Source organism: Oreochromis aureus, linkage group 22 (assembly GCF_013358895.1).
Source record: "Oreochromis aureus strain Israel breed Guangdong linkage group 22, ZZ_aureus, whole genome shotgun sequence".
NCBI classification, from domain to species: Eukaryota; Metazoa; Chordata; class Actinopteri; order Cichliformes; family Cichlidae; genus Oreochromis; species Oreochromis aureus.
In genome coordinates, this window is record NC_052962.1 from 37,218,754 (window position 1) to 37,235,906 (window position 17,153).

Consider the following 17,153-nt stretch of genomic DNA (forward strand, 5'->3'; position numbering starts at 1 on the left):
TGACTCCTGTGATGAAAGCATCTTTCTTTCAGCTTAACGAGTGAACCGTCAGCTCGTTCAAACACACGTTAAAGTCCGTTTGGCTCGACACCACCGAACAGAGGCAGCAATATAACATAGCTAACATTAACAGTGCAGTGAATCCTGCTTGTGCCTTCATATTCAGGACTGCAAACCGAGCAGCATCACTGACTTTCAGCTTGTTGTGTTTGTGGATATATGACTGACTTTAATTATCCATAAAATCATCACATTCTCTGTAAGATTAAAGTCAACTATTGAACGGCATATATTTTGAAGTAAAGGCTTTAAAACCAAGTTAGTACAAACATCACTAATGTCACTTAACTTTGCTGACATGTGGCCAACAGTAATGTTTTAATGTTCTTCATTATAAAAACATTTGCGCATAAATAAGTGACATAATATTCAGTACTTACTTCTGAAAGTTTACTCTTTGGCGGCTCCGCTTCCGCCGTTTTTTCGGCAAAATTATCCACACCACGGCCGCGCGCTATGAAATCTGGGATATGTTGGGCCATGAAGGCTACACCGACCCATCCTTAAAATTCAGGGAAATTAAGGACGCATTTGAGGGCCGCATTTGAGCAGCCTTTGAATTGGGACAGCCTTCGTCGTGTCGCTGTGACATAATCGTCCTTAAAATGTGGCCTTTAAGGCTGCAGACCCTGAATTGGGATAGAGCCCAAATCCGGTCATTGGTACTTCCTGGCTTGTGTAGTTACTAGGTAACGAAAGCTCAACACTGCCCCTAGCGTCCTGGAGCACTTCCGTTGTGTTTTGGAATTTGCAAGTGTTTTGGAGTTTGCATGTGTTTTGGAGTTTGCAAGTGTTTTGAATTTTGCAAGTGTTTTGGATTTTGCAAGTGTTTTGGAGTTTGCAAGTGTTTTGGATTTTGCAAGTGTTTTGGAGTTTGCATGTGTTTTGGAGTTTGCAAGTGTTTTGAATTTTGCAAGTGTTTTGGAGTTTGCATGTGTTTTGGAGTTTGCAAGTGTTTTGAATTTTGCAAGTGTTTTGGATTTTGCAAGTGTTTTGGAGTTTGCATGTGTTTTGGATTTTGCAAGTGTTTTGGATTTTGCAAGTGTTTTGGAGTTTGCAAGTGTTTTGGATTTTGCAAGTGTTTTGGAGTTTGCAAGTGTTTTGGAGTTTGCAAGTGTTTTGGATTTTGCAAGTGTTTTGGATTTTGCAAGTGTTTTGGAGTTTGCAAGTGTTTTGGATTTTGCAAGTGTTTTGGAGTTTGCATGTGCTTTGGAGTTTGCATGTGCTTTGGAGTTTGTACGTGCTTTGTCTCTAGGGGCCACCGTAGTAACAGGGTGAAATGTAAAGTGTACACAGATATACTCTCTGCTCACATTCAACCAAGAGCTGCAACACTCACAGGACAACCCTTCACAGTGCAAATGGATAATGACCCCCCAAAAAGATGGCTTCAGTAAAGGCCTAGTAGAGCATCTTCAGGGAGGACACAGCATTTGGGGACCTCCACTGGTTCAAGACTTTAGGCAGTCATTGTCTAAACAGGATTTTTATCCAAGAATTAAAAATTATTATTATATTTATAGTAGTGGTGCAACGGATCACGGTTGATCCGAAATCCGAACCGATCCCACTCCACGGTTCGGTACGCACGTGATCCGAAGATTCGAAAAAGAAAAAAAAAGTATGCGTATGGTGCGTGTGGTCAGTCTGTCAAGCGGTAGTTATGGTCAGCGCTAGTGGTCCAAGTAGCGGAGCAGAGGAGTTTGTGGCATTTAAGCAGCCCTTTACTGCCCAGCAAGGAGTTAAACAGTTTGTTAGCGTGTGGGACAAAGGACTTTTTAAGTCTGCTGGTTAGATTAGATGAAACTTTATTTATCCCTCAGGTGGGTTCAAACTGAAATTCAGTTTCCAGTAGCACCGACAGAAGTTACAGAATGTGAGCAGAAATATGCCAAATATACACATTTATAAATGCAGAGAATACAAAAGGGATAAATAGAATAATGGTCCATAATGTCCATATTGCACCTTAATTTGTTTTTATACAAGTGCGTGGAATGAGTCTTCAGTTGAATGTTTTTTAATAGGCAAAAAATACTTAAATAAGTAAACGGCAAGTAGAATTTTTGTCTTTTTTTTTCTATTTTTGTTGATCCGAAAATTGATCCGATCCGTGACTTTAAAACCGTGATCCGATCCGAAACGTGAGATTTTTGATCCGTTGCACCACTAATTTATAGTTATCTTTGTTTATCCAATTAATTGTGTGCCTCTGAAAATGGAGGCTAATCTCTAAATATGGCTGTGATTCCTAAACAGCTGATGGAAAAATAAACTCAAAAAACTTCTCATGTCCTTAAAGGATAAGGAGTTTCGTGGGCCTTGAAGGTCACATCCTAATTGTTTGAGTCAGATTACACTGTGTTGGTCTACAAAGTAAAATTGTAAAAGTGTCATCGTCCAAAAACTTATGGATCTAACTGTATTTAAACTAATGTTGTATGATGTTATTTGAAGAAGTCATATCAGCTGAGTCATTTGGGCAGTGCATTTATCACAATTTGAGATGGAAAGCTGTTCTTGAAGTACAAAGAGAGAGGGAGCTGTGCATGAAGTGTGATTTTTATTGTGGTGGAAGGAAAATAGCAAAAGTAAGAGGGAATTCATGATGATGTTTATCAAATGTGAAGCGTAGTTTGTTGCTTCTTTTGCTGCTGGTTCAGTAAATTTTGGTTGGAGAGAGACAAAACCTGCAGCTCAGAATCAAGCGCAAAAAAGACGTAAACACAGCACGGACCTGACGCATCAGAATTGGTGAGCTGTCGGCTTTCAGCAGGGTGTAAGATGCTAGCAGGCAGGGCATACATGGAACCCCATAACCAAGTGGCCGGCATAGTGTACAGGAACATCTGTACCGAATATAACCTGGAAGTCCCAAGGTCAAAATGGGAGACGCCCCCAAGGGTGATGGAGAATGACAGAGCTAAGATCCTGTGGGACTTGCAGATACAGACTGACAAAATGTTGGTGGCTAACCAACCGGACGTAGTGGTGGTAGAAAAACAGAAGAAGACGGCCGTAGTGATAAATGTAGCAGTTCCCAATGACAGCAACATCAGGAAGAAGGAACACGAGAAGCTCGAGAAATACCAAGGGCTCAGAGAAGAGCTTGAGAAGATGTGGAGGGTGAAGGTGACGGTGGTCCTAGTGGTAATCGTAGCACAGTGGTGGGCAATTCCAGGCCTCGAGGGTCGGTGTCCTAGGGACAGCTAAGATACTGCGCAGGACCCTCAAGCTCCCAGGCCTCTGTGAGAGGACCCGAGCCTAAAGGATAGACTGCTTGCAGGGGCGAGCGGGGAGGGTTTTTTTTGTTCTATGTATTGGTTTATCCGTATGTACACATGTGTATATATATTTTTTGTGTAAATGTAAATGCCTGTGCTATTGTGTAGATGCTTACGTTATTTTATGTTGCACACAACGGATAGATGCCAAACTGTTGTTCTTGTAACAGTGACAATAAAGAGCTATTTTATTCTATTCTGTTTTGTCTCTAGTCCATGTCGGCCGTAATGAGCACTAGGTTTTGAAGATGTCCACTGCTTGTCAAAACTATTTAAACACAAGGACAATTCAGTTTCATATTATGGGATGATTTAATTCACCAGTGTGTGAATGTGTGTATGAATGGATGGATGACTGGATGTGTAAAGCGCTTTGGGGTCCTTAGGGACTAGTAAAGCCATTTACTAGTCCCTACCATTAATATTCCAGTTATTCTTGAAGCTAGAATTTAACAGTGGAAAAAAAAGACAGAAGGGGAATTTTAATTATTTTACTAATTCTAATGCAGTTTTCATTGGAAGTCAAAAAGATGTATTACAGTGACTCGCTGACTTTGAAGACTTAGTTATAGATTTCCATTATTTGAGTGACGTAATGTTTTCTTGTCAGTCATTTTTCATAATGATGCATTATGAAATGTCCTTGTTTTTTGGATATAAGCGCATTTGATTAAAGTAGCATCAATTACATTTTCACTCTATCACTTGCTACCTCCCTGGACTTTTTGGGGGGAACAATAACAACAATAATAATAATAATAATAACAATGTCACGTTCCTGGGTCTGTTGGCCCAGCATTTTGAGTTTTAGTTTATTTTGATGTTTATGGTTTATTTTTTAGTTCATTAGGTTATCTAAGCATTTGTTTATTTAGATTCCCCTTGTGTCTTCTACCCGTGTTTTAGTCTCCTTTTGCCCTTTATGTGTTTCCTGCTGCGTGTCTTATGTTGTCTAGGTTATATTGTCTTGTCTGTGTCTCATGTTTCCTGTTTTATTTTGAAGGTCTGTGTCCTATGTCAGTGTAGTCAGCTTTGCTTCCTTTGTCTCGTTATGTCAGACCAGTGTCAGCTGTTTCCCCATGTGTTTCCACTTCCCCTAATCACCCTTGTGTGTATTTAGTCTGTGTGTTTCTGTTCATTCTTGGTCAGGTCGTCTGTTGTCCACGCCATGTTTCCCATGCCATGCCATGCCTCGCCTTGCCTCCAAGTTTCTTGTCTAGGTTTTTCTTATATTTTATTTAGATTTCCCAGTTTATGTTTGTGTTAATTTTGCTTCAGTTTGCCTTGCCTTTTGTTTGTACCTTTTACCAGCCTCATTAAACGGCTCGCTTTTTGTTAACATTCACGTTGTGCTTCCTGTTCCTTGGAGTCTGCATTTTGGGTCCTTTTTCATAATACATACAGTCTGCCTCCCGCCAGACTGTGACAAACAATGTGCAATAAAACATACACTCATTCTTTTTATTTCTTCTTTGCATTTATTAAGTTAAGTTACTGTGTTGTGTTGTCTTGTTTGTGCTGTGTTGTGTGTAGTGCTGACGTGGGACAGTTTCCAGTTGTTCTAGGTATGAGTGTGCAATGACAATAAAAAGTTATCTGTTATCTGTTGAAAGAGGACACACAGCACTTGGTGATCTCCATGGGTTCTAGATTTTAGGCAGTCATTGTCTACAAATTTATATCCAAGTATTAAAAATAATGATTATATTTACAATCACCTTTATTTGTCAAATTAACTGTGTGCCTCTGAAAATGGGGGACAATGTCTAAATAGTGCTTGGAAAATGTATCATTGTCCAAAAACTTATGGATCTAACTGTATTTAAACTAACATTGTATGATGTTATTTGAAGAAGTCATATCAGCTGAGTCATTGCTCCTGTGCAAACAGTGAATTATTTTGTTGAGTTTGTTTGTTTCAGAGTCAGAGAGCCGTGTCTCTCTACAGTCAGAGGTTTTTGTACGGCGCCTCAATGAGTTTGTATCACTGTGGTGGACTTTTGGTGGAGGAACCAGACTGAATGTTGGAAGTAAGTTTATTCTGGTTTAATTATCAAATACTGTCTTTATATTAAATAACATTTTAAAAATATTTTCAAAGTTTTCTATGTATGAAAAATCACTTTAGAAATTAAAGTATCAAACTTGTTTTAATCATCCACTTATGATGCATATAGTAATTCAGATGAGATCTCAAAATTGTATGTTTTCTAGTGATGGGTCGTTCGCGAACGAAATGGCTCTTAGAGCCGGATCTTTGAAGTGAACGACGCGAGCCGGCTCCTTATTGCGAGCCGTGGGGTTTTTTTTTTTCTTTCTCTCACCCTCTCTCTCTCTCTCGCACTTTTTTTCCCCGCTTCACTCCGCACGCGAGCCTTGTGCTTTGCGCTGGGCAGAGGGGGGAGGGGCGGTAGTTACACTCGCAGTAGCAGAGGAACAGAGCAGGAGGGAGAGACAGAGAAAGAGAGCCAGGGACAACAACGTCACATTAAAAAGGTATAGTAATCATCCACAACTATTTTCAGTTGCACATGATAAAGGATTCAGAAAGTTTATTCATGCAGGCCCATATGACAGAGAATATGCATCTTCTTTATTCTGGTTTATATATTAATTTATATTTATATAATTTATATTTAATTGTGTTGTGGTTTGCAGTCTTTTGTGTTGTTTCATTTTAAATTTGTTTAAAAGAAAAAGCTGAAAATTTAAATAGTTAAAAGTTGAAATGTGACTAGTTGGTTTTTGTATTATATGATTTATTTATTACATTTTATGTGGAGTGACTAAATAAAAGTATATTTACGGTGGCCCCTAGAGACAAAGCAGCACGTACAAACTTTTTTTTTTTTTTTTGTGATCAACATTTTATTGATTTAAAACAGGGATGGGGGTGGGGGGTACAGACATATACAGCACAATTGTAGACTGCAGTAGCACAGCAAACACTGGTCACAAGGCATAGGGAACAGCAAATAAACAAAGAAAAAATAGCATAAAACAAAAACAACACAAGAGCATAAAGTCACAACCAGTCAGTGCCTCTTCCAGGAGATAACCTTGGAGGAGAAGATTTTCCAAGCTTCAACGGTCATGGGTCGAGCTTTATTCAATTTCGCCGTGGTATGCTCAAGATTGATAACATGGATAAGACATCGTATCCAGAACGATTCCATACAAATGTCAGGACTGAACCAATGCTTTGTAATAGTCTTCTTTGCGGATGTGAAACCGGCGAACAACATTTTGCACTGCATTTGATTTAAGGAGATTTCAGAGGTATCATTAAGGAGACAAATACCAGGATTTGGAATATAAAAAATGTCCAACACCTCAGATAATACAGAGTTCACAAAGACCCAAAAATTGGATACAACAGGACAGTCCCAAAACATGTGCAAGAACGTGCCTGGTAACGAATCATTGCAAATGTGACAGTGATACGTAGCCTGAAGTTTCATCTGGAACCTCCTATAGGGTGTAATGTATGTCCTGTGTATGGTTTTGAAATGAATTAATTGATGTGCCAGGTTCTTAGAAGTCAAACTCAGGTTAGACCACACTGTATCCCAGTCTATATTAACCCGTAGATCTCCCAGTTCTCTGACCCAAATAGATTCAATGGGCAGGGGCTTTATCCCAAGTTCGGCTAGTTTGTTGTAAATCTTGGAAACAGAGGGTCTGCCAGAGTTAGGCAAAATCCATTCCAACATGGGATGAGAGGGAAGAGGAGAGTCCCAGGGGACACCATATGCCTTTAGAGCTGATCTGAGCTGCAGATACACAAAGTAAGAAGATGCAGGAAGAGAGAAACGTGTCCTTAAGTCCTGAAATGAGCAAAGGCCTTGGGCGTTGAATAGATCATCAAAAAGGTTTATCCCGAGTGAAAACCAAGAGGGTTGAACAAATGGTCGGCTGCCACATAGTAACTTTAAATTATGCCAGAGTGGTGAAGTTTTACAAAATTTAACTGGAGCACCTAACCGTCTCTCCACTCTCCTCCATACCAGTATAGAGTTGGTAATAACAGGTCCAAATTTGTTGTTGTTGCAGAGCGTTTTGGCGGGTATATTAGAAAACAGAAGATCTTGTAGTCTATGCGGTGCTGCCTTGGCAGATTTGATCATTTTCCACGCAGTAGTAGCTTCTGGATTGACCCACGTACTAAGCGCCCTGATTTGGAATGACCAATAATAAAACTCAAAGTTTGGTACTGCAAGGCCACCAAACAACTTGGGTCGCTGCAATGTCGGCAAACGTATCCTAGGCCTTTTGCCATTCCAAATAAATTTAGATACCGCAGAATGTATGTCTTTAAAATAAGTTGGAGGAGGAGAGAGTGGCAACATTAAAAAAAGGAAATTAAGCCGTGGCAGTATGTTCATCTTTACTGTGTTGATTCTACCCTGGAGTGAAGTTTTTAAATTGTCCCATCTTTGAAAATCGGATTTGATCTTATTTAGCATAGTAGTAAAATTATCCTTGATTATCTTTGGAATACTATTATGAATTGAAATGCCCAGATAAGTAAAAGTGCTTTTGATCTGAACACATCCGGGTAAGGAAATTTTCGTAGCCTCAACGTTCAACGGCATCAAGGCAGATTTCGACCAGTTTATTTTGTAGCCAGATAGAGAGCTGAAATGGTCAAAGTCTTTAATTAAAGGATGGATGGACGTCTCATAGTTGTCTAAAAACAGAATAATATCATCCGCATATAGAGATATGATATGACTTTGACCACCAACTCTTATGGGAGAGATTGTGGACTGTCTAATGGCTTGTGCTAAGGGCTCTAGAGAGAGGCAGAACAGGAGAGGAGAGAGAGGGCAACCCTGCCTCGTTCCACGTTGCAATGTGAAAGGGGGAGAGATCAGGTCCCCCGTTAAGACACTAGCAAGAGGTGAGTGATATAGTGTTTTAATCATAGCAACAAAATTCTGCTTAAACCCAAAGTGTTTTAATACCATCCACATATAATCCCACTCTAGCCTATCAAAGGCTTTTTCTGCATCAAGTGAGAATACTGCACATGGATTTTGATAGCTGTTGGCAGCATCTATGATGTGCAACAGCCGTCTTATGTTATCAGATGCAAGCCGCCCTCGGATAAATCCTGTCTGGTCTGCACTGACTAAAATGTGGATAACTCTTTCCAAGCGCAACGCGAGAGCTTTTGCGAATACTTTGAGATCAGTTGTGAGCAGAGATATTGGTCTGAAACTAGAGCACTCAAGAGGGTCCTTTCCCTTTTTTAAGAGAAGGGTAATAAGTGCTGTTTTCTGGTCTCTGTGGAAAGACCCATTCTGGATTGCAAAGGCAGCACGTACAAACTTCAAAACACGTACATCCACACGTACCCGGGTATTTTTGAAAACGGAGATTTCTAAAAAAATGCCTGTCAGGGTGGATATTTTCTAAAACTCCATTTTTGCATTTACGCGTGGATGAGGAAAACGGAGAAAACGCAGCGTCAAAGATGTGTGCCTTTTTTGATGTCACACTGTTCGCCACGTTTTGTTTCGGTGAAATGAATTTCTACAATACTGTTACTGTTAATTGTACTCTCTGCAGTGTTTAAATGCTTACATGTACACACACGGTTACTGTCCCTCCACACATACGACTCGGTTCTGCTTCTACGCCCCATCTTTGTTTACTATTTCCCACCGAGGCTTCTAGACTTCTGATTGGCCAACATTTCTACACGTTTAGGAATATATCGGCACCTGTTGCTTTGGCATGCTCCTAGCAGCGTTTTCCTTCATTTCTGCATTTACATGTGGGCAGGATTATTTTTTAAAACGAAAACGGAAAATCTCTGTTTTCAAAAATACCCGTGTATGTGTGGACGTAGCCTCAGAAGCACGTAAAAACTCCAAAACATGTACGAAAGACAACAGAAGTGCTCCAGAATGCTAGGCGCAGTGTTGAGCTTTTGTTACCTAGAGGCTACACAAGCCAGCAAGTACCCACGACCAGTGTGTGGTAGTAAGAGGTAAATGAACTTTCTTTTTTAATTATTTGAATATATATCAGTGCTTGTGTATAAATACACAAACAATATACATATGCTTTCAACTTTGTAATTTAAGTGATCTAGGTAGCTCTGTTTTGGAAGTTCAGTTAACGCTAGAAATGTGTTTTAGAGTTTGTCGACCTTCTTGGAGTTTGTACGTTTCTCTAGGGGCCACTGTATATATTTATATATAAACATATATAAATAAAACCACTTTTTTACATTAGTAATTCCTTTTTGCATAATTTTATATTATTGTAATAATAAATTAATTAAAGCAACAAAACAACCTGAAGAGCCGGCTCTTTTTAGTGAGCCGAGCCGAAAGAGCCGGTTCTCTAAAAAGAACCGGAAATCCCATCACTAATGTTTTCATTTTAGTCAAATTAAGAAAAAATGGAATCTTAACTAGTAGAAAATAAAAGATGATCTCTGATATGTGTAGTCTGTCAAAAAATATTTGAAAATGAATTTGAATTTATTTGACCTTTTCAATCAACTTTAGATACAAATGAACAGTTTTTGTACCTGAATATATTCCCTATATAGTTGTTTCTAGTTAATATTAATATAAGTCATGTACAATATTGATGAATTTAAACTTGTTTTGTAAATGTTTCCACATCTGCTTCTTTTATTTCCAGTGTAGTTTGAACATATTTCAGGTCAAACTGTGTGATGATTCTCTCTGTGCTGATATGCATGAGAGCTTTCTTAAAGGGAAGTGAAACAATGTGTGAGTTAATGACTGGTGGAGCAGAAAAAACACCTGACAGAAACTTCTTAACGGAGAAAATCAGCTCTTACAGTAAAGGTGTCCGGCTGTCTGTGGTTTGATTGACAGCTGTGTGCTCCCTGTGCTCTAAGCTGATTGGTGTCTCCTAGGTGATACCCGTCCCATCCTGACAGTGTTGCCCCCCTCCAGTGAGGAGATACAGCAGGGGACTGCAACAATCACATGTCTGGCCAACAAGGGCTTCCCCTCAGACTGGAGTCTGTCCTGGAAGGTGGATGGCAGTGGCAGCATCAGCTGGGAGGAGAGCAGGAGCCCCGTGGTGCTGCAGAATGACGGCCTCTACAGCTGGAGCAGCACCCTGAGGCTCCCTGCAGACCGCTGGATGAAGGTGGGCTCTGTGACCTGTGAGGCCACCCAGGGCTGCCAGGCTATGGTCTCAGAGCCACTGAGGAGAGTCCAGTGTTCCCAGTCCTGACCTGACTCAACCTGATACTGGTTTAATGCTCTCATTCTCAACTCTGTAACTGTCTCTCCATCTTTCTTTTTTAAGAACAAATAAAGACTAAAACTGTTATTTTCTTTCTCATAGTGACAACATTCATGTTTTAGGTAATAAAGATGTTTTGCAAAGTGAATTTTGGTTGAATCAGACATTTTATTTTATTCAAACCTGCATGCACTCGATGAATATACTTTTCATTTTCATTTACATGAATTTAGACCAACTCTGCACTCCAACATGATGTCTTTATTTTACACTGGTAAAATAAAACACAGGCTGAAAGAATTTTTGGCATTTCGCATTTTGGCAAAAGCTGAAAAAGGAGTTTTAAAATTGTACAGGTTATTTTTATGTTTATTTAAAGTTACATGAATGTGTGTGTTAGGTTGTTGGTGGTGTTGTTCACCTGTACGGGACAGACTGGTTCATGAAGCAATGCTGGGACCTGGTTACCACGGAAACAGTCTCACCAGACTACAAAGCAAGTCTAAAGAAGAAAGAGTCTTTAGTGTCTGTGAGCTGTTTGTTCTGAGGAGAACTCACAGACAGGAGAGTCAACGAATACAAGGAGTGATTAGAAAGAATCTGAAGTACAAAGTTTTAATTTCATTGACGAACAAGGAGAAGATTAAATGAATGATGATATGAACAAATACTCAAAAAATCAAAACACCTTCAGTTCAATAACAGATTTTTCTGTCATGTTCATAATTGATTATATGTTTAAAGTAACATATTTGATTCACAGGTGTATTGTTTTTATTTTGACCCTCACTGATCGGGAACTGTTAGGTTTTGTATTGTTGATTGTCATTTATGCTTAGAAATATCTACTCATATATGCTTAGAGTTTTATAATTAGTTGTAGATTAATAGAGGTTTATCCTTAGTAGTCTGTAGACACACGTTGTGTGCATTCCAGAGCACTCTAGCTTTCACACCCACATTTTGGGAGCATGGGAGAGGTCGTACCTTGTCTTATTGTTTTATGGTAGGATAAACACATCTATATCTGTTTTAGGCTAAGTGCATTTTGTTTAGATGAACTGCTGGACTTCCAGGCCAGCAGGGTTAGGAAGTCATTTATGGGTTCACACACACACACACACACACACACACACACACAGGGTATTCTTTGTTCACATGTATACCTATGTAACCACAATAAAAGAGCAGTGTTACGGGGGAGCGGACGAGAGCAACTGGGGTCAAGCGAAGGAACGGCACCTGTCCAGTTCTCTCCTGTGCACGTGAAACATGAAGAATGTTGCCTACTCGTGTCTTGCTTGCTGTGTAATTACATTGCCTTCAACGTTCCAGCGAATGGGGTTAAGCTACAAACCTATCATTAATATTTCTAGATTTTTGTCTTCAGATCTTTATGGCTTGCTATAGATTTTGTGGCTTTTTTTTCCACTGCTTAGGTCAAAGGTCATTACTAAGATTGATCTTTTTTCGGTGACTAGCCCACGTTTGTTCTTTACTTAATTAAGCACATATTTCTGCTGAATGTCGTTGAGAGAGAATTTATTTGCATGTGGTGTGTGTGTGTGTGTGTGTGTGTGTGTGTGTGTCCTCAGTGAACTGTATCAGTCTCTGCAGTATCTTCCAGCTGCAGCAGTCACTTCAGTTTCTGTTCAGTCTGACTGAGGGAGGTTTTTGTACGACTGTTTTTCACTGTGTGAACACATCCTGATTGTTAGGATAGTGAAGACTCTGACAGTAATAAACTGCTGCATCTTCAGCCTGGACTCCACTGATGGTCAGAGTGAAGTCAGAGTTTGATCCACTGCCTGTAAAACGAGCTGGAATCCCTGATACTCGAGTACTAGCATAGTAAATGAGCAATTTAGGAACTCCTCCATCTTTCTGTTGGTACCAGGCTAAATAGTTGTTGCCATAAACATTCTGACTGGTCCTACACTTGATGCTCACAGATCCTCCCACAGCAGAGCTCACTGCTCCAGGCTGAGCCACTGTGATCTGTCCTCTGGACTCTGAGGATACAGAGACAAAAACATAAAGCAGCTTCATGGTTTTGTGGGCTTCATTTCAGAGGGACAGATGTTGATAGAGGAGAGGAGTTTGATTCTCTGGACTTTACCTGTGAAGCAGCAGCAGAGGAGAGTCCAGATGAGGACGCAGATCAAAGTCATGTTTTTGATGAGGAGGATTTCTGTGGCTTCTGTTGTGATGAAGGACAGCTGTCAGTCATCCAGTGTTCAACTCTCAGGACTATAAACTCTCCCAGAGCACTGGAGCATGGTGCTGCTGATGCAAAGTGACTCTCTATGGAAATGATCTGACTCTCCAGCAGGACTACTTAATTAGTCATTGTAATGTGAATTCACAGGTTTCATTTTAATCAGCCAACGTGTTTTGAGATGTAATAGGGTTGGTAGTTTTTTTGTTTGTTTGTTTTTTTTTCATTTTTTTATTAATTCAGTCAGGATCTCTCAGTCTTCTCCTGATGCACAATCTGGTAATGTGGATTAAAAGCAGAATTAAACACTCATTCAGCTACTGTTATAAAAGTGATCAATGACACCACTGAGGCAATGAACCTTTTGGCCTGACTTTTTTCCTAGACTGACTCCAACACAGACTTGGACCAGTATCATGATGCTGTTTAATAATGGATCAATCAAATTAACATATCACTGAATAAAGATCTCAAAGTCAGTTTTCTAAAGTCCAGAATGTATTTTAGCAGACTGTCACAAGGATACTTCTTTTTTTAAAGCCATTTCATGGACAGATAAGGCCTGTCCCTTCATTATTGCAAGAAAAATTAAACAGATGATTGATTGATTTTAAGTAAAATAATTGCATGTATTGTTAATTAATTACTATCCATATGTCCAAAGAGATCATCACCAGGGGAAAAAAGAAAATAAACAGAAGAGCAATAGTAAAAACTTTAGGACTATCCAAAGGACTGTCCAAATCAATCATATGTTTCATGTTCCGAGAACGCGAGCACGGACTCGTGATTTGTACAATTGGAACACCAGCGTACGTGATGATGTCACAGGTCCGGAGTTTTTACTGCCGTCCCCTCTTAATTTAACTGTGAGTAACATGTTATGAAGCTTAACTTTAATCACAGCCAAACCGGTTTACTCAGGAACAAATAAAACACTGAAATAAACCAAACATTAACATTTAGAAGTGATCTAAGTGACTTATATATCATTTTTAACCTCAGTAGTGAAACCTCTATTAATAAAAATAGTGTACATGTACATACGTGTACATACCTTAATAAAAACAAGCAGGTGAGATGTTAGAACGCTTTTATTTCTATTCTAGTGGACACTCAATTCTATAGACAGCTGCTGGGGTTTCTTTAACCTGAGTAGTGAGAAGTCCATGAGCGGGGGTTGAAAACGATGTGCCGGGAGTCCGCTGTTGAGTTTTGGACGAAATGCATTCTGGGATATATAGCTGTCCCAAGTCCACACCGATGCATGCTCGATAAAAGGGGTGGGCGAGAACACATCCGGGACTTTTTCGCGTTCTCGGCTTGATGCGTACTTCGAATTGGAACAGTACTTGGTCTCCGACTGATGACGTATCACGAGTACACGAAAACGCAAGTACGCACAAGTCCCGGTGGGAGGAGGCTCCTCACCCAGGAGGCATCCTTCTCAGATGCCCGAACCACCTCAACTGGCTCCTTTCGATGTGGAGGAGCAAAGGCTCTACTCTAAGCCCCTCCCGAAAGGCCGAACTTCTCACCCCATCTCTCTCTCTCTCTCTCTCTCTCTCTCTCTCTCTATATATATATATATATATATATATATATATATATACATATATATATATCAGGGGTGCAACGATACACAAAATTCACGGTTCGGTTCGGTTCAATACTTTGGTGTCACGGTTTGATATTTCTTCGATACAAAAAATGTTCATGCCGTTTAATTTGTCATTTATTAAAATTATAAATATATATTTTAACTCAAAAGTACAGTTTTTAAATTTAATTTTGCTGAAACAACAAAATAATAATAAAAAAAATCTATCTGATTGAGAAATCACTCATCTTTGGAAAAGAGAGTTTATTACAGAGAAATGACTCTTTCCAAAATAAAAGCTATACTATACGCTTCTTCTGGGCTATATTCTCAGCAGCATATTAAACATATCAGGTCCCCATAAGGAGAATCATGTGCTAACGGCTGTCTAAATGACTCGGGTAAAGTTTGTAGCATGCGTGCTTGTTGTTTTTGTCTGCTTCCACTTGTCTTTGCACTAGGATGATGTCGGAGTAAATGTGCAGTCATATTCGTTGTGTTCCCACTAGTGGCGTCAGCGTTAATCTCGTTAAAATGACATTAACGACATAATGCGGCAAATCTCCGTTAACGAGTTACCGCGGATCGCCCTGTGTGTGAGGCTGGACGGCGTCAACATGTTAACAAGCTAACTGCGCTAAAACACTAGTTCCCACCAATTGAGCATTGCGTGGCACATCCGACATACTGTTTTACTTTTGTCCATGACGCGCTTACCATCAGGGCCAAAGTGGGGTGTGCGTAATTATTCAGCCCCCTTTGGTCTGAGTGCAGTCAGTTGCCCATACACATTGCCTGATGAGTGCTAATGACTAAATCGAGTGCACCTGTGTGTAATCTAATGTCAGTACAAATACAGCTGCTCTGTGACAGCCTCAGAGGTTGTCTAAGAGAATATTGGGAGCAACAAAAGATTGGGAGCAACACAAAAGATTTCCCAAGCCTTGAACATCCCACGGAGCACTGTTCAAGTGATCATTCAGAAATGGAAGGACAGGGAAGCTGGTCAGAGTTGATGGGAAGATGGATGGAGCCAAATACAGGGCAATCTGGGAAGAAAACCTCTTGGAGTCTGCAAAAGACTTGAGACTGGGGCGGAGGTTCACCTTCCAGCAGGACAACCACCCTAAACATAAAGCCAGGGCAACAATGGAATGGTTTAAAACAAAACATATCCATGTGTTAGAATGGCCCAGTCAAAGTCCAGATCTAAATCCAATCGAGAATCTGTGGCAAGATCTGAAAACTGCTGTTCACAAACGCTGTCCATCTAATCTGACTGAGCTGGAGCTGTTTTGCAAAGAAGAATGGGCAAGGATTTCAGTCTGTAGATGTGCAAAGCTGGTAGAGACATACCCTGAAAGACTGGAAGCTGTAACTGCAGCAAAACGTGGTTCTACAAAGTATTGACTCAGGGGGCTGAATAATTACACACACCCCACTTTGCAGTTATTTATTTGTAAAAAATGTTTGGAATCATGTATGATTTTCGTTCCACTTCTCACGTGTACACCAATTTGGTCTTGGTCTTTCACGTGGAATTCCAATAAAACTGATTCATCTTTGTGGCTGTAATGTGACAAAATGTGGAAAAGTTCAAGGGGTCGAATACTTTTGCAAGCCACTGTACATATATGCTCCCTCTGTGTGGCCACCAACTCGGCCACAATTTGGGGGTGCCGGCAAATCATGGCCCACCAAAACTACAAACAACAGTGGCTTTGTTCCACTTCTAAGGTCAAAGGTCAAGACCAAGGTTGATCTTTGTATCTGTTACCAGAGCACTTTTGTTATTTAGTTAATTAAGCACAAAATTGTGCAGAATGTCTTTTAGAGAAAATGTATTTATGTGTGTGTGTGCGTGTGTGTGTGTGTGTGTGTCCTCAGTGAACTGTATCAGTCTCTGCAGTATCTTCCAGCTGCAGCAGTCACTTCAGTTTCGGTTCAGTCTGACTGAGGGAGGTTTTTGTACGACTGTTTTTCACTGTGTGAACACATGCTGGCTGTTAATATAGTGTTCACTCTGACAGTAATAAACTGCTGCATTTTCAGCCTGGACTCCACTGATGGTCAGAGTGAAGTCAGAGTTTGATCCACTGCCTGTAAAACGAGCTGGAATCCCTGATTGCCGAGTGCTAGCATGGTAAATGAGCAGTTTAGGAACTCCTCCATCTCTCTGTTGGTACCAGGCTAAACAGTTGTTGTTATAAACATCCTGACTGGTCCTACAGTTGATGCTCACAGTTCCTCCCACAGCAGAGCTCACTGCTCCAGGCTGAGTCACTGTGATCTGTCCTCTGGACTCTGAGGATACAGAGACAAAAACATAAAGCAGCTTCATGGTTTTGTGGGCTTCATTTCAGAGGGACATATGTTGATAGACAGGAGTTTGATTCTCTGGACTTTACCTGTGAAGCAGCAGCAGAGGAGAGTCCAGATGAGGACGCAGATCAAAGTCATGTTTTTGATGAGGAGGATTTCTGTGGCTTCTGTTGTGATGAAGGACAGCTGTCAGTCATCCAGTGTTCAACTCTCAGGACTATAAACTCTTCCAGAGCACTGGAGCATGGTGCTGCTGATGCAAAGTGCCTCTCTATGGAAATGATCTGACTGACTTCAACAGGATTACATCACAAGCAGTCATCACAACGTGAATTCACAGGTGTCATTTCGGTCAGTCAACGTGGTTTGAGAGACATTTGTAAAAACATCTAAATGATATGATTCATATTTATTCAGAAATGTAGAT

The 17,153-nt window shown here is 40.2% G+C and overlaps 3 gene segments (V, D, J or C); 1 reads left to right on the forward strand and 2 right to left on the reverse strand.

Annotated features, from left to right (window-relative positions):
• Window positions 1-1,723: 1,723 nt before the first annotated feature.
• LOC120435584 lies at window positions 1,724-10,689 on the forward strand. The segment is given in 3 exon segments: window positions 1,724-1,809; window positions 5,253-5,374; window positions 10,249-10,689. Coding segments are annotated over 3 exon segments (534 nt in total).
• A 1,586-nt stretch (window positions 10,690-12,275) lies between these two features.
• On the reverse strand, window positions 12,276-12,757 carry LOC120435801. The segment is given in 2 exon segments: window positions 12,276-12,598; window positions 12,706-12,757. Coding segments are annotated over 2 exon segments (375 nt in total).
• A 3,628-nt stretch (window positions 12,758-16,385) lies between these two features.
• LOC116331822 lies at window positions 16,386-16,864 on the reverse strand. The segment is given in 2 exon segments: window positions 16,386-16,708; window positions 16,813-16,864. Coding segments are annotated over 2 exon segments (375 nt in total).
• Window positions 16,865-17,153: the final 289 nt, after the last annotated feature.